At 36.4% G+C, this 16,525-nt stretch overlaps 1 protein-coding gene and 1 pseudogene across 2 annotated transcripts; both read left to right on the forward strand.

Moving 5' to 3' along the window:
• Positions 1-1,876: 1,876 nt before the first annotated feature.
• Positions 1,877-3,382, forward strand: LOC145637731 (25S ribosomal RNA; annotated as a pseudogene).
• Positions 3,383-6,458: 3,076 nt separating this feature from the next.
• On the forward strand, positions 6,459-16,487 carry LOC145635505 (isoamylase 1, chloroplastic-like). Of its 2 annotated transcripts, none has more exons than XM_081686795.1 (18): positions 6,459-6,909; positions 8,048-8,230; positions 8,415-8,507; positions 8,757-8,915; positions 9,326-9,417; positions 9,943-10,084; positions 10,161-10,268; positions 11,072-11,157; positions 11,493-11,564; positions 11,657-11,783; positions 13,150-13,236; positions 13,516-13,608; positions 13,867-14,025; positions 14,407-14,490; positions 15,020-15,100; positions 15,176-15,258; positions 15,343-15,460; positions 15,984-16,487. In XM_081686795.1, exons 1-18 carry the CDS (start codon positions 6,553-6,555, stop codon positions 16,251-16,253), a joined length of 2,394 nt encoding a protein of 797 aa, XP_081542921.1. In that variant the 5' UTR covers positions 6,459-6,552; the 3' UTR covers positions 16,254-16,487. The 2 variants fall into 2 exon arrangements, with proteins under 2 accessions (XP_081542921.1, XP_081542922.1); XM_081686796.1 differs by having other exon boundaries at positions 8,763-8,915.
• Positions 16,488-16,525: the final 38 nt, after the last annotated feature.

Below are 16,525 nucleotides of genomic sequence, written 5' to 3' on the forward strand. Positions count from 1 at the left end.
AATGTTCTCTCTAAATTATTGAAACACTAACCTTATCTTTGCATGAATGTACCCAATAGTTGCCCACCTTAGCCTAATTAATATATCCCGTATTGAATTATTGGTCGGATTAGGGTGTATTTTATAAACCTGATTGATATTGAACTTACTTGAATTGAGGTTGATTATTAGACCTTCATAGATATTATTTTAGCTTTAAACAAGTTTAGGTCATGTTGTGTACTATACTTGTATCAATCAGCAACGGAGGGAGTATATGCATCCTAAATATGTGGTGCTTAAAGTCGTGTCATTAGATAATGTAATCTAAATCATAAATTATTAAAGAGGCTTGCTTACTTTTAGCTTCCTAAATCCTAATCATAAAGCAAAAGTGATTAATTAATTAAAATTGTACATACACTAGTTTTGCCCAAAATATCAATAAAATATCTACTAGTTACCATCACGTAAATATAATTAAGGTATTAATAGCTCTTTAAAAGCTCATGAAACAGGACAATGAAATCACAGTCAATATAACAATGACATCTTTACAATTAAGTTTAAATCAAACTTTTAATGGATTTTTCTTCCAACATTGGCTCTATTATTAGATGATAATTCTACGTCCAATATTAATTTGGACGACTAGTATTGCCTTTATTATTGGTTAATTGGATCTTACATGCACATATATATGACTACGTACCAAGACTATCAAGTCTCAATGTAATATTGTAATCCACTAATCTTCATAAATTAAGGGATTAAATGACATGTGTGATTAAGGAGTGTTAGCCTGGTAGGTGGGAACCGGAAAAGTGAGGGTATTTTTGTCTACTCGATAAAAGTCAGTAAGCCTCAACTTAAAAATATAGTTCGCCTAGGTTATTTGGATGTCGTGTTGATGTCATAGTGGTCTACGATTTTCATGAATAAAGATAAGTTTCACTCAACAAAAATTAGTTTAAATTCTTACACAGTTTATTTTACTAGACATCGAACGAATGAAGTTCAACTATATCTAAATAGAAAATTGAAGTACGAAGTATATTGAAAAGCAATTGCAATGAGAGAAAGCGAACAAATATAATTAATTGAGGGGTGTGCGTGAGACCTTGGTTTTATAGTAAGAGGAAGAGAAAATAATAAAATACTAATAATGAGCTCGTGTCATAAGAGAGAGTGTGGATTAAAATAAGAAGAATGTGAATGAAACGAAGTAAGAATTCAACTACGGAGTAAATGGTGTAAGAGAGAAAATCCGAAAAAAGAAAAAAAAAAGGAATATGAGATGAAACTCTAGTAAAGATAATACTTTACATCAATAAAAAAGTAATATAATTTATTATTTGGAGAAAAATATGTCAATTATAAAGTATAAACTACATAATCATTAAAACATTATGATAGTCATATTTTAAATGACGACCACTATACAATTTTCAATCAATTTAATTTGTCTTTATTCCAAATTTAATTAATAACCAAATGCTAAAATTACAAATATTCAAAGGGAGGTGGATTTAGCTCATAACATACACTTAGTATTAAAATGAAAGAACTATATTAATAATTCTTAAATTGAACCAATTCAATTAATCATCAACTTATCCAATATTCGTTAATTACTCCATTTGTTTTTATTTAAGTGTTCCCACTTTGACCGAGCATGTATGTCAATTTTCAATTATCAATAAAAATAAATTACTCTGAATAAAAAGTAAATATTCAAAAATTATACATTGAGATGACTCCAATATATGCTCAAAAGATTAAATTTATTCTTACTCGTATAAATTTAGATACATTAGTCAAAGTTGATAATATGAATAATGCAAAAAGGTTAGTACGAGACATGTAAATATAAATGGACAAACATTCATACCCGGGGTGTATTAGGGTTCATGGGAAGCATCTCGACAATTTTTATTTCCAGGTCTAAAAGAGTGAAAAATTGTCCAAAATTGAAGGCTATAATACACGATTTCGGGTCATTTTTTGACATTTTTTCGAAAACTGAACTGAATACGTGGGGTGACTCCCGGAGTCATATAAGGTGGTTTGAAACCATAACACACCTATAAAGATGTCATATGACTCCAATATATGCATACGTGGGGTGACTAAGCTATTTAATTAAAACAAAGCATTGCGATGGTCCCTGCGGATGCTAACACAATGTGATTTCTGCCCAATGCTCTGAATGTCAAAGTGAAGAAATTTAACCAAGCGCGGGTAAACGGCGGGATCGGAGTAACTATGACTCTCTTAAGGTAGCCAAATTAAATGTGTCGTCATCTAATTAGTGACGCGCATGAATGGATTAACGAGATTCCCACTGTCCCTGTCTACTATCCAGCGAAACCACAACCAAGGGAACGGGTTTGGCAGAATCAGCGGGGAAATAAGACCCTGTTGAGCTTGACTCTAGTCCGACTTTAATTTGTGAAATGACTTGAGAGGTGTAGGATAAGCGGGAGCTTCGGCGTAAGTGAAATACCACTATTGTTAACGTTATTTTACTTACTCCATGAGTAGGAAGCGGGGCAATGCCCTTCCTTTTAGACCTACGGTCCGCTTTGCAGGCCGATCTGGGCGGAGGACATTGTCAGGTGGGGAGTTTGGCTGGGGCGGCACATCTGTTGAAAGATAACGCAGGTGTCCTAAGATGAGCTCAACAAGAGTAGAAATCTCGTGTGGAACAGAAGGGTAAAAGCTCGTTTGATTCTGATTTTCAGTACGAATACAAACCGTGAAAGCGTGGCCTAACGATCCTTTAGACCTTTTGAATTTAAATCTAGAGGTGTCAGAAAAGTTACCACAGGGATAACTGGCTTATGGCAGCCAAGCGTTCATAACGACGTTGCTTTTTGATCCTTCGATGTCGGCTCTTCCTATCATTGTGAAGCATAATTCACTAAGTGTTGGATTGTTCACCCACCAATAGGGAACTTGAGCTGGGTTTAGATCGTCGTGAGACAGGTTAGTTTTACCCTACTGAAGACAGTGTCGCAATGGTAATTCAACCTAGTACGAGAGGAACCGTTGATTCACACAATTGGTCATCGCGCTTGGTTGAAAAGCTAGTGGCGCGAAGCTACCGTGTGCTGGATTATGACTGAACGCCTCTAATAAGTCAGAATCCGGGCGAAAAGCGATACATGCGCTCGCCGCCCGATTGCCGTCCTACAGTAGGGGTTTCGGCCCCCAAGGGCACGTGTCGTAGGCTAAGCTCGAGCGGTGGATGCGCCGTGAGAGCCGTCTTGAAGTACAATTCCTACCGAGCGGCGGATTGAATCCTTTGTAGACGACTTAAACACGCGACGGGGTATTGTAAGTGGCAGAATGGCCTTACTACCACGATCCACTGAGATTCAGCCCTATGTCGCTTAGATTTGTCCCTATGTCGCTTCGATTCGTCCCTCCCCCCACCCTATTCTTTAAAAACACCTATATTTTGGAAAAAGAGGTTAGCGTTGCTTCTTATATGCGACAAAATGCTAAGTAGTGGATTAAGACAAGTGACAAAGCCAAAGTGTTGGGGTGTGGGATGGTGCAAGGGGGTGTGTGGCATGTGCACAAGACATGTGCATCCAAGGACAAGGCATACAAACAACTAGTTTTGTCGTTTGAGAGTATGTCATCGTTGCCTTAAGACATGGTGATTAGAGATGAATGACATGGTTCTGGGCAACATCCGTGACTCCCAAGGCCCTTTGGAAACCCATGGAAGTACTTGGATGCAAAATCTCGCCAGGTGAAAAAATGATGTACGGAAGCCAAATTTGAAGGCTATAATACACGAAATTGGAGCAATTTAGTAGGCGTCCGGACCCGGTGTTAGAAATTCACGGAATTTTACAGGATGCATCCTGAGGTCATATGATGTTGTTTGGACCCATATACAACCATAAGTCGGCTACATAAAGGCCCCGTGGAAGCTTATAGCCAATACAAGTGGCGTGTACGGAAACTGGTAAATTGGACGCTTAAAGGCAAATTGGATGGTTTCATCCACCCAATTGGACTCCCAGAGTGTATTAGGGTCTATAGGTAGCTTTTCGGCAATTTTTGTTTCCAGGTAAAAAAAAAGTAAAAAAATGGCAAATTTGAAGGCAATAAATACACGCTTTTTGGCCAATTTCGAAGGTTTCGAGACCCGGTGTCGAAAAGTCTCAAGATACCGGGGGATACATCCCAGGGTCATATAATGTTGTTTGGAACCATATATGATCATTATATGTTGCCATAAATGTCCGTGGTAGCCTCGAGTTTATGAAATCGGTGTAAGTTGTAAACGGGTAAATTGATAGTTTGAGGGTATATTGGATGGTTTTAGCACCCAAATGGACTCCCGGAGTTTATTAGGGTCCATGGGAAGCATCTCGGAAATTTTTATTTTTGGGTCTAAAAAATTGAAAAATTGTCCAAAATTGAAGGCTATAATACATGATTTCGGGTCATTTTCTGACATTTTTTCGAAAACTAAACTGAATACGTGGGGTGACTCTCGGGGTCATATAAGGTGGTTTGAAACCATAACACACCTATAAAGATGTCATATGACATCAAAAATTATACATCGAGATGACTCCAATATATGCTCAAATGATTAAATTATTCTTTCTCGTATAATATGAATAATGCAAAAAGGTTAGTACGAGATCTAAATATAAATGGACAAACACTGATTACCCATATACTTAGGGGCTATTTGGTTTGAATAGGGTAATCGTAATGGAATGAACAAAGGGAATGAAAGAGAATGGAATGTAACCCTTTCCATATAGTATGTTGTTTGATTTACAAAAACAAAGAGAATCGCCACCACCACCATACAACCCATCTTTCCTTCTTCTCTGGCCACTCCACCACCTAGCCACAACCAATACTCGCTGCTCGTCATCAAAACTCCCCCACCCCTCGCCGCCCGCTGTCGCACCTTTCCCACACGTTGTTGCCCAGTAAAACTTTCCCTCGCCCACGCAAAAACCCTAGAAAACGGTTCTCCTCTCTTAAAATCGTCGGTCGTCCCTTCCCCCTAGCTGTTAGGGTTTTAAGAAAACTCAATCTTATCATACAGATCTTGAGGTTCGGCTTTCTAGGTCTAGTAGAAGCATATCGCCATGCGAATCAGGGGGGAGGAGAGAGAAAATGGGCCAAAGCGGAAAAGTGCCACCGTGAAAAGAAGGAGAGAGATTGATATTCCGCTGGTGAAAAGTGGGTTCCGATGAGGAGAGATGGAGATGTGACGAGTTTCGGCGAGGAGTAGGGAAGTTGGGGCGAGTACCCGTGAGGAGTGGGGAAGGTGCGGCGAATTCCGGTGAGGTGGTTGGGCGGTGGGGGTAACTGGGTAAGGTAGTGGTTGGTGTGAATATGGTGTTGTAGTGGTGGCTTAGGAAAGGGAATGCAAAAGTCTTGGGGGGAAGGGGTGGAGAATCAATATAGAAGGATTTTGGGTAAACTCAAAAATTAAAATGGGTAAAGGGAATGAAAAAAGCGATAATCAAAAGCAAAAAAAGGAACGAGGCATGTTCATTCCTTTTCCCTTTGATTATTAACCCCAACCAAATGACCTCTTAATACTTCATATGAATTATAAATAGTGTTTTTTTAAGGTAAGAAAAGTAAATATTAAGAAACCCTTCTCACAAAAAAAAAAAAAAAAACAATGTAAACTAATTAGAGTTATTACAAATTCCATATGATTAGAATACTATTACATTAATCAACATTATAACAAAAAAGAAAAACCCTAGCCTCCTTTTCTCTCTTCTCTCTCCTAAACCTAGTCTCCATTGTCTATTTTAAAGGGGTTTCTATCGGATTTTACTGGTGGAAAGCCCCAATCTTTATTTTCTTTTAACCTTTTTGTTTTAGATTACAATAATGTCTTCCTCGAAAGAAAGGGTTTATCTTTTTCGAAATTAAAGACAAGTTTTTTCGATCTCCTTCGAAAGACAAGGTTTTATTTGTGCTTAATTTGGTCTTCGGTTATGCAAGGCTACTATTGATTATGACTCGGATTCGGGTTACGGAATCAGCACAAGAATTTACTTTCTCACAAAATTGCGAAGCGACAACGGATCCACTCAAAAAGTTGTATGAGACAACGAATCGAGAATATGCCTAATTGTTATATTTTTGTATTTGGATTCTTGGTTCTTCCCCGATTAATTCTTGTTTGATTTTGTTAAATTCTTTTTCATTATCGTTCATTGTCAATTGTAGATGCCGTATGATTTATATTAATGAAATTTAGTGTCCTTTAGGACATCTTTCAAAAAAAAAAAAAAAAAAGAATACTATTACATTAACAATTAAATCTGCTGTGTGATTTTCCGGTACATGTGTTGCGTTAGATACTTCAATTGCGAAACCCAGAAAGGAGAGAACGATATATAAACAGTGTACGTAAGGCTCTCTAACATTGCATATATAGGGAACTCCACAAAATTCCACCAACTCAATATTTTCATTTTCAACAAAAAATCTCTCCACACACTCCAAGATCATCATACTCTGCATTCTACTGTTTTCTTCCTCACTCTCAGAACTTGCGCTCTAATGGAGCTTGCTTACCGCACTCCATTTTCTCTCTCCTCCCCTCCCAAATTCTTCAATCCCCAGAAACTTCGTTCCTTAAATCTCACTCGCATTTCCCCTCAATTCATCTCAGTTTCATCTGGGTTTCTTCCAAATTCAAGAACTGATCGATTAATGGTGAATGCTAGTGAAACTAGCGCAGAAATTGAGAATGTAGTTGCCGAAAACACTCATGAAACGACGCGTTTTGAAATCTCTCAAGGACTTCCGACGCCGTTTGGGGCAAATGTTCGTGATGGGGGTGTTAATTTTGCTATATTTTCTGGGAATTCTGTTTCTGCTACTCTTTGTTTGATCACTCTCTCTGACTTGCAGCAGGTATAATTTTCTGGGTTGCTCAAATTATTTTCTGGGTTTTCTTTATTTTTCTTTAAATGTTGTTTTTGGTGTTTCTTTTTATGGGTTTTGATTGTTTAATTTAGCGCCATTTTTATAGATATTATCTGATTGAATTGCTGCAAATGGGTGTTTCTATGTTCTTTTTTGTTGGCTGAAATTTTGTATGAATTAAAAGATAAATTAGTGTATGAATTCAGAAGATTGAAAGAAATTAGACTAATCATTTGAGGAAGTGTGAAAAATTGACATGGAATCTTGTATTTGGGTGTTGGTAAATCTTTCAGGTTCTTGATTGGTTTTTCTAAAATTTCCAGTGTTTGAAATCAATCCACATTGTTGAGATTATCGTTCATTAAATGGGAAATTTTGAGTTTCAATGACAATCTTTGAGGGAATGAGTAAAGTGGCACTAGCATATTGAAGAATAAAAGTAGATGGGTCATCCTAAATTGGGAAGAGTAATTTTTGCCCTTTAAAGCTTAGTCATATCTTGAACCTATTCGCGGTCTGTCAACCGTGGAAAGCCTTTATTTCCTTAAGTAGTAAAAGAAAGAATTGAGGCATTCAATCAATTCTTTGGCTTATGTAGCCTCATTGAGTTTTCTTTTCAATAAATTGATTCATTGACTAATCATCTCTTCATGATCCTGCGAACTGTACCCTAAGCAGTTTGATCAAGCTGGAGAGAAATATTTGGCACATTTTATTGATTAAAGCTGACATAGAGGCTTTGAGCTATGTAAACCGGAATAGTGTCCAATCTTTCCATCTTCGAGATTACCTTGTTCGTAGTACGGTGGACTATTATTCTATTTCATCTGTTTCTGTACTTGGAATATTCTATCATATACCACACAAAAGTGAAATGTTAAGGAATTGAGATGTAAAGTATTAGAATATCAAAGAGACTCATGATGTGATGCAAAACATGTGAACCAGTGAAACCTGTGACTTGTCTCAGTGTAGTCTTGTCTTTTGTTAGTCTATATTCGCATGTTTGTGCTCACTGGAAAGTGCAATGTTGGATGCTGATTGAATTCTCTATTTGTCATAGGTTTGGAACTATTCTTTTTTAGCAGATTCTGTATCTGATCATTGCTGTTTTTTTGTGATGCAGAATAAAATAACTGAGCAAATCTCACTTGATCCACTAGTCAACAGGACTGGAGGTGTATGGCATGTGTTTTTAAAGGGAAACTTTGATGATATGCTATATGGTTACAAATTCGACGGCCCATACTTACCAGAAGAAGGACACTACTATGATTCTTCTCGCATAATATTGGACCCTTATGCAAAAGTTAGTGACTATAGAGTACATCATTATGGCAGTCTTTTGATGCATGAAATTGTACTTTGTCAGGATGGTCTACTATTCCTCTCATCAGGAAAAGCGCTGTGGTTTATTTATCTGATGATAATATATTATATTTTCCTTCAGCTTTCTTACACTATCAACTAACTTTCTCCATTTTTTCGTCTAGGCTGTTATCAGCAGGGGGGTCTACGGTGAGCTTGCACCTGACCGTAATTGTTGGCCTCAAATGGCTGGCATGATTCCATCTCAGAATGACGAGGTAGCAGCTTTTTTGACATATATGTAATTGATGTTTGATTTGTATTGACATCGTTTCTCATTTCGAATTTTGCACTAAAATGTAGTAGATTAATGCGAGCTGATATCTTGCAGCCATTTTGATATTATTATTATTGGAGATAAAAGTCCTTTCTCATACTTGGTTCACCCTTGAGGATGCAGAAAACTACTGAATGCACCTTTTTTTTTTCTTTGGATGTTCATGAATTTTGACTTGTGCTTTTGATAGTTTCAGTTTGATTGGGAAGGAGATCTACCTCTTAAGCACCCACAGAGAGAGCTTATAATATATGAAATGCATGTCCGTGGTTTTACTATGCACGAATCAAGCAGGACCAACTCTCCGGGCACGTATCTTGGCATGATAGAAAAACTTGACCACTTAAAGGTATCTCCTTCGAATATTAGTTAGTTATCAAAGCTTGATTCTATATTGTCTTTTCAAGATTTGTGCATTGCGTGGATCAGCTTAAGAGTTCAATGCAGCTTCTTAATGGTCTTTTCCTTTGCCTCTTTCCACTCTGTGCATCTTTGATATCGTAATTGAGTTTAAGGATCTCATATTGTACCTTCGTACTTGATGTTTCACTGAAAGCCACTGTTTAGCATGACATCTTGATTATGAGGTCAATATGAAATAAAGGACTTTTGTTCCTACTTAATCTTTCCGTTTCTTCTGTAATATCTTCAATGTTGTAGAAAGTGCTATAAATTGAGAAATGGGCCAATAGTTGGAGCACCAGCATTTTTGTGAGGTTGCAGGCTTGCTAATTTGTATCATGCTGCTGTTTTGTGCAGGAACTTGGGATTAATTGCTTAGAGTTAATGCCATGTCACGAGTTCAATGAGCTAGAGTATTACAGCTATAATCCCGCTATGGATGATTACAAGTATAAATCCTCTTCGCTCTCATAGAAAATATTTTCTGTAACAAAATGTGCAATGATGGTTTCATGGATGATATGATAATATGATATTGAATTGCCTATATTCTCTGCAATTTAAAGTTGTGGCTACCTGATTTTCACAAAAATCCTCAAGTCGTCTTATTCTTGTTTAAGTGTAACTGACTGATTCATGCATGCTCATTTTTAAAATTTAAATACTTAGGTTTTAATACTTGTGTAATATATGCATCTAGAACTGGAAATATTTATTTTAGTTCAGTTGTTTACCTGCTATATGCTTTCTTGTCCCTGCTGATTTTATTTCCACTTTTTGCTAGTTATTTCCTTGAAGTCTAATTGTCCTATATACCTTATGTATTCCCCTTCATGGAAATTCTTCATCTGTTTGTTTAAAATTTAAATTACCTTGCTGTCCGTGCAGTTCTTTTTTAAGGGTAAATTAGATTACATGGTTAGGACTTAGGACTGATGCTATTTTGGACTGACAAAATTCAATGATATATACAGGATGAACTTTTGGGGTTATTCTACTATCAATTTTTTTTCACCCATGATAAGATATGCATCTTCTGGAATACGCAATTGTGGCCGTGATGCCATAAATGAATTCAAACTTCTTGTTAGAGAAGCGCATAAAAGGGATATTGAGGTGCAATCTCTAGCTGAGAATCTTGTTTGTTTTTGTTAGATTTTTGGCCAGGGTACTTATTCTTTCTACTTTACAGGTTATCATGGATGTAGTCTTTAATCACACAGCCGAAGGAAATCAGAAAGGTCCAATTTTGTCTTTCAGAGGCATTGACAACTGTGTTTTTTATATGCTTGCACCCAAGGTATGCCTCTGCGTCAGTTATTTAATTTTGGTGCAAAACTAGATGTTAACTTAATTGTATGATGAAGGGAGTATTTTCGTAGGGAAATCAAGGCAATATTTTTTTTAGTGTGTCCATAGAAAGGAATAAGTATATTTATGTGCCTTTGCATGCAAGTGTGAATTTTATAATTATTTTCTGTACTTGGAAAGGTGTGCTGTTTTACTGTTGTATCCAACAACGGCGATACTTGTATTATCCATGCACACTCTGAAGTGCAAGATCTGATTAAATTGAGGCTATGTAATATTCTCCTCATGTTTGAGCATAATATTTGGTGATCATACTTTACTGGTTGATGTTGATTGCATAAAGCGTAATGTGGACTGATCTTGTGTGCAATTTTTTTCATGTAATAATTCATGATACTCTGAAGTGCTAGTCATATTTTCCTTCCGAACTTGTTTCCTGCATGAAGTTACCTTAAAACACATTTGACATTCTACAGCATGTGAGGATGCTCAATATTTGGATCAGTTTCATAAATGCAATATCCACGCCGGTGAATAGTACTTTATATCTATATGTGTTTGGCAGGGAGAGATTTTTCCTGTCAGACGCTCCTAACTTTTTCACTTGATTTCATTATATCTTCCCATATACTACTGTATTTCACAGTACATGCACCATTTATTACACTTGCCAATAAAACCACTTTGACCTGTAAAAGCAGTGGAAAGTATTTCTGGGGTCTTGGTCTCATCTAAAAATTTCTGCTGTATGTAGCTGTCATGCTCTTAAAATTTTCAGTGTATACATTGCAGGGTGACTTTTACAACTATTCTGGTTGTGGAAATACTTTCAATTGCAATCATCCTGTTGTACGTCACTTCATTGTGGACTGCTTAAGGTTATATTTCAATAACTTGCTCTTATTAGTCTTTATTGGATGCAAATTCTTTGCTGGGAAGGACATGAAAGAGAAAATACTTTATATATTGACGATAATTTATGGGCTCTTTGGGTAATAGGTGAAGTTATCCTTGCAATATTCTTATGTTATTGCTCTTTTGATGATTGTTGTTTAATCAAATATAGATGACTTATGGGGGAAGCAAAGTTTTGCTCTCCTTTAGTTTAACCTAAAGCAACTGATACCTTTGTGTACCTTAGGCATCTACGGCTTTCATGTTTCCCTTTTCAACCTTCTATTTGTAACTATGACATGCTCTTTTGACGCTACAGATACTGGGTCACAGAAATGCATGTGGATGGCTTTCGCTTTGATTTGGCTTCTATATTGACAAGGGGTAGCAGGTTGCTTTTTTCTTACATTGACTACAATTCATGTAATCCTAAAAGTTTCATCTGAATTCCTTTCTCACTTCTGCTTGTCTTTTCTGTTCAAGTCTCTGGGATTCTGCTAATGTTTATGGGAATACGACAGAAGGTGATTTGCTTACAACTGGCACACCATTGAGTAGTCCCCCACTGCTTGATATGATCAGTAATGATCCTGTGCTATGCAGAGTTAAGGTGAATACTGTCCTTATCTTTTTTTTTTTTTAATTTTTTATTTCATTTATATTTTCTTGTGCCCATTGTCACACTATCATAAACATGTGATCCTTTCATTTAGTGCTTTCTTGGGTGCAAAAGGATTTGTTTTTTTTTAGATTCACCTGCGACTAGTACACGATTTACTCTGTTGGGAAGCAAAATCACTGGACTAAAATGCATCCTTTCTCCATACTGGCATGTATATGTTAGGTAATCTAGGAGAATATAGTTTTAATGCAACAAAATGAGACTGGGATGAGAAAAATGTAATTGTATAGTATAAATACGAGTCAACTTTAATAGTTACAAGAAAAAGATAGATTTGAACTTTGAATTATCATTTTCTTGGAAAACTCCAGTCATTGTAAAGTACACACATTGATTCTATATATGCGGGAGTAGTGTTTGCTGATGCTAGTTATTTTTTAACTGGTAGGGGTGTTTATATGAGAAGTTTTCTCTCTTTTTATATATTTATTTTCTGTTCAGTGGGACATACATGGATTACTTAATTCTAAAGGCAAAAGGCGTGTCTTGACTCTCGAGCCCTGTCTGCAGTGTGTCATTTTTTGTTTACATCATCTTTAGTGGGTGTTATTAAAAGTATCAAGGAATTGTGCAAGATTAGCTGCATTATTATTGCAGATGAGCCAGTAATGCTCTGTTCTTCACTTACTGTATTCTGGTCACATCTTTTTGTTATCCAAGGTAGGAGGCCAAATAGTATTTTTTTTTTAATCTAGTAATTTTCCCTTTAATTGTGCTGCTCTTATGCCTGTAGCACCTCCCTCGCTTGCAATTTTTCCCAGGAGGTGTGCAAAATTGGGGTTTTTAGGTTTGCACTGTTTAGAAGGCTGGTCATGAGATTGATGAACTTTTTAGCTCATTTATGCTTTTTGTTTCTTGCTATCTTGGTTTCCTTAACCTTCATTACATAGACTATTTTTTTTTGTAATAGAATCCATGTACTCCCTCCGTTCTTGAAAGTTTGACTCGCTTATTGTAGACTCTTGTTTCTAGGAATGCATGGAAAAAGTGGGTGGGTGTAAGAAAAAAGTGAATAAAGAAAGAGAGATGGGTAAAAAGGTGGGTGGGTGACCCGGGCGTAAGATAAAGGGGGTTAAAGTAGAAGAGTGAGTGTAAAAAGGTGTATGTATTGTGGGGGTAGGAGGGGTAAGATAGTAGGCTAGAAGGGGGTTATTCAAAAACAGAAATGAAGTAAAAGTGAGTTCAATTATTTTTTTTGTCTGAATATACTTATTTAGATTAGATTTTTTTTTTTTTTTACTTGTATCCAAATTGTTCTGAAATTGATTACCTTTTTGACGGCGTCTGGTTTCAGCTCATTGCGGAAGCATGGGACTGTGGAGGGCTTTACCAAGTTGGTGGTTTTCCTCACTGGGGCATTTGGTCAGAATGGAATGGAAAGGTTAGTTTTTGTCATAATTCTACTAGATTTTATCTGTAAATGATGATTGGTACTAGTATTATTTATTCTTCTTTCCACTCTCACTTGTTTAAGCTTGTGAACTGCTTTGACTCCTATAATTTTCAGAGTTTCACTACTAGTAAACTTTTAATATCACAACTTCAGTAGGATATGAAATTTCTGTAATCTAGAATGGGGGGCAACTGGTCCAAACATAATGGTGATACAGGGGTTGGGGTGAAGTCAAATTCTAATGAAATGAACTTGCATTTGATTCAGTATCGTGACATGGTGCGGCTCTTTATCAAAGGAACAGATGGATTTTCTGGTGCTTTTGCTGAATGCCTTTGTGGTAGCCCGAATCTATATAAGGTATTCCTTGTCCTTAAAATACTAGGTGAACATCAAATGCTATATCTGATTTATCTTATCACATCCCTTTCTTCTGCCTATTCTAATATTTTCCATGTCAACTCCCTTTGTCAATAATATAATAATAATCTTTTACTTATCTGTAACTTTGTTTTGGTATGTTTTGAAATCTGAACTTCAGTTTGCTCAATACTTCGTAGGTTATTTGCTACTTTAGAAGATGATTATCTTTTTAATTGCCTTTTGCTTGCTTTTCAGGAGGGAGGAAGGAGACCATGGCATAGTATCAATTTTGTCTGTGCACATGATGGTTTTACCTTGGCTGACTTAGTGACATACAATGGTAAACATAATTTGGCAAATGGGGAAAACAATATGGATGGGGAGAATCACAATAACAGCTGGAACTGTGGGCAGGTATGCTATTATGTGCACACTGTTAACATACTATACATTTTCGTGAGCTATGAACCCATTCATTATATATATTTAATTCTAATAGATAGTGAATTACCTTTTATAAATATTCAGCAAGAGGCTTACTGTGTGGCCACTGGGTCAGTTTGATCACACTTGATAGTTGATGTAGGATCCATATTTAGTTTTTCTAGTAGTTCCATTGCCTTGCAGAAATACATTGGGGAAAGTTGCATTGGTTGACAATTTGACAGAAAATATAGTCTTCATTCTTCAAGGGGCTGGTAGAGGTTCATATGAATCAATAGGGCATCAATGCTAGTTGTTGGTCAGTCAGTATATGGAGGCATTAACTTTGTTTTACACCATGCTGTTTTTCAGGAGGGTGAAATTGCCAGTACTACTGTGAAGAAATTGAGGAAGCGACAGATGCGGAATTTTTTCCTTTGCCTCATGGTTTCACAGGTATATTTGAATAATTGACTATTTAAATCTCTCTATTGTGATAAAAACTTGATGAATGACTTCAATTATCATAGCTATTTTATTTCATAGTTGACCTTGCTAGCTATGCATAGGTAGTGGTGGGATTTTTAGGGCTTGCTTTTCATTGAAAAACCACGGAGTAAAGAATGGACGAGTGGTATAAACTGTGATATTATATTCAGATTTGAGTTAGTAGATCCTGTTTCTTCAGCAGAGTGAAATTTGTTCTCTTAACTCTGATACAATTAAGAATGATCGCTGCTCTGTTTAATTTAGTATATAAATGGAGGTTAATGTAATGTGTAGGTGGTAATGATGAACTGATGACTAAAAACACTTAACCACTGATATTGTTTTTTATGCTTTTGTTAAGAGGAACTATATAGTTGACTGAGCTTCTTGGGGCATTACCATACGTATTCGTATTTTGTGCAATATTGGAGCTTCTCAGTATTGATGCCTCTAGATTTATTCCACATGCTTTTTCAATTTTCCTTTGTTTTGGCAGGGTGTTCCTATGATGTACATGGGTGATGAATATGGCCACACAAAAGGAGGAAATAACAACTCATACTGCCATGATAACTATGTAATAGCTGCTCCCTTTTGAATCTAACATGAAGTACACTTGTAAACTCTTTGACTAATATTTTCTAAGATGCAGATCAACTATTTTCGGTGGGATAAGAAGGAGGAGGCTACTAATGATTTCTTCAGATTCTGCCGTCTGATGACCAAATTTCGAAGGTGAGTTGGTATCACAACTTATTGTGGATGCTAATTTTTTCCCACCAGCCACTAATAGATTTTTTTGCATGCTTACTCTATAAGTGAATGCGAGTCACTTGGTTTGAATGAATTTCCAACATCTGAAAGACTGCAATGGCATGGCCACATCCCTGAGCATCCAGATTGGTCCGAGACAAGTCGTTTTGTGGCATTCACTTTGGTGAGTTTATTTTCTCAGTGCTTTTTTCTTTCAATATATGTAAAAAAAGGTTATGTTTTTGTACTCCACCAAAATTTAAATCATTATTTCGATAGATAAATCACAGATCAACTGAATGTGCTTGGCTAAAGAATAACTTAAAAGTGTAGTTTTATGGTTCTCAAAGCTGAATATGTGATACATTTTAATAGGCATGAGCTTGTTTCTTGTTTCCATATTAATAAAAATCTACACAAATATTCTATTTGATTTGATGCATGCTCGCAGTCCAAATGAACCCTTAAAGGGCCTTAGCACACTGTCATTACTGAAGCAATCAGCATATTCTTCAGAATATCATCGCCTCTTGGCAGACAGCAAAATGTTTATGCTGTTTCACTCCTAATAACCAACTAAGGAACCATTTTTTATTTGATACGTTACCCTCCATTTAGAAATAGTTGTCACATGCCAGTTATAGACTTATTGTCGTTTTTTTTATACATATTCCTCTCTTTAAGTAATTTGTAATTGGTGGGTGCAGAAAGACTTTATAAAGGGAGAAATATATGTTGCTTTCAACACCAGTCATAAACCAGTCACTGTGACTTTGCCTGATCGCCCTGGTTACCAATGGGAGCCACTGGTAGACACCAGCAAGCCAACACCATTTGACTTTCTGTCTGATAATGTGTCGGAAAGAGATATAGCGGTTCAGCAGTTTCAGCATTTCCTGGAAGGCAATTTGTACCCAATGCTGAGTTATTCTTCCATCATTCTTTTGCTGAAGCCTAATGTTGATACAAGTTCATAGGTCACACACCCTATTACCAATTTACCATACATAATATGTACATTTTATAGCATGTATAAATAGGTTAGAGCAGTAAATAATGCAATGGATACGAGAGGAGATGATTGATGGATATTTGTTGATGTAGATTTGCTGTGGTTCTAGGCTTAGAAATGATATCTCATGTACAGATATTCAGACCTTATCTCTTTCAATAATAGATCAATAAAAGCTTGATTACGATTTTCCTAGTTACTTTGAATTATCCTCTTCTGTTTGCAGTTCTCTCCTTT

This window comes from Chenopodium album, chromosome 6 (assembly GCF_948465745.1).
Source record: "Chenopodium album chromosome 6, dcCheAlbu1.1, whole genome shotgun sequence".
NCBI classification, from domain to species: domain Eukaryota; kingdom Viridiplantae; phylum Streptophyta; class Magnoliopsida; order Caryophyllales; family Amaranthaceae; genus Chenopodium; species Chenopodium album.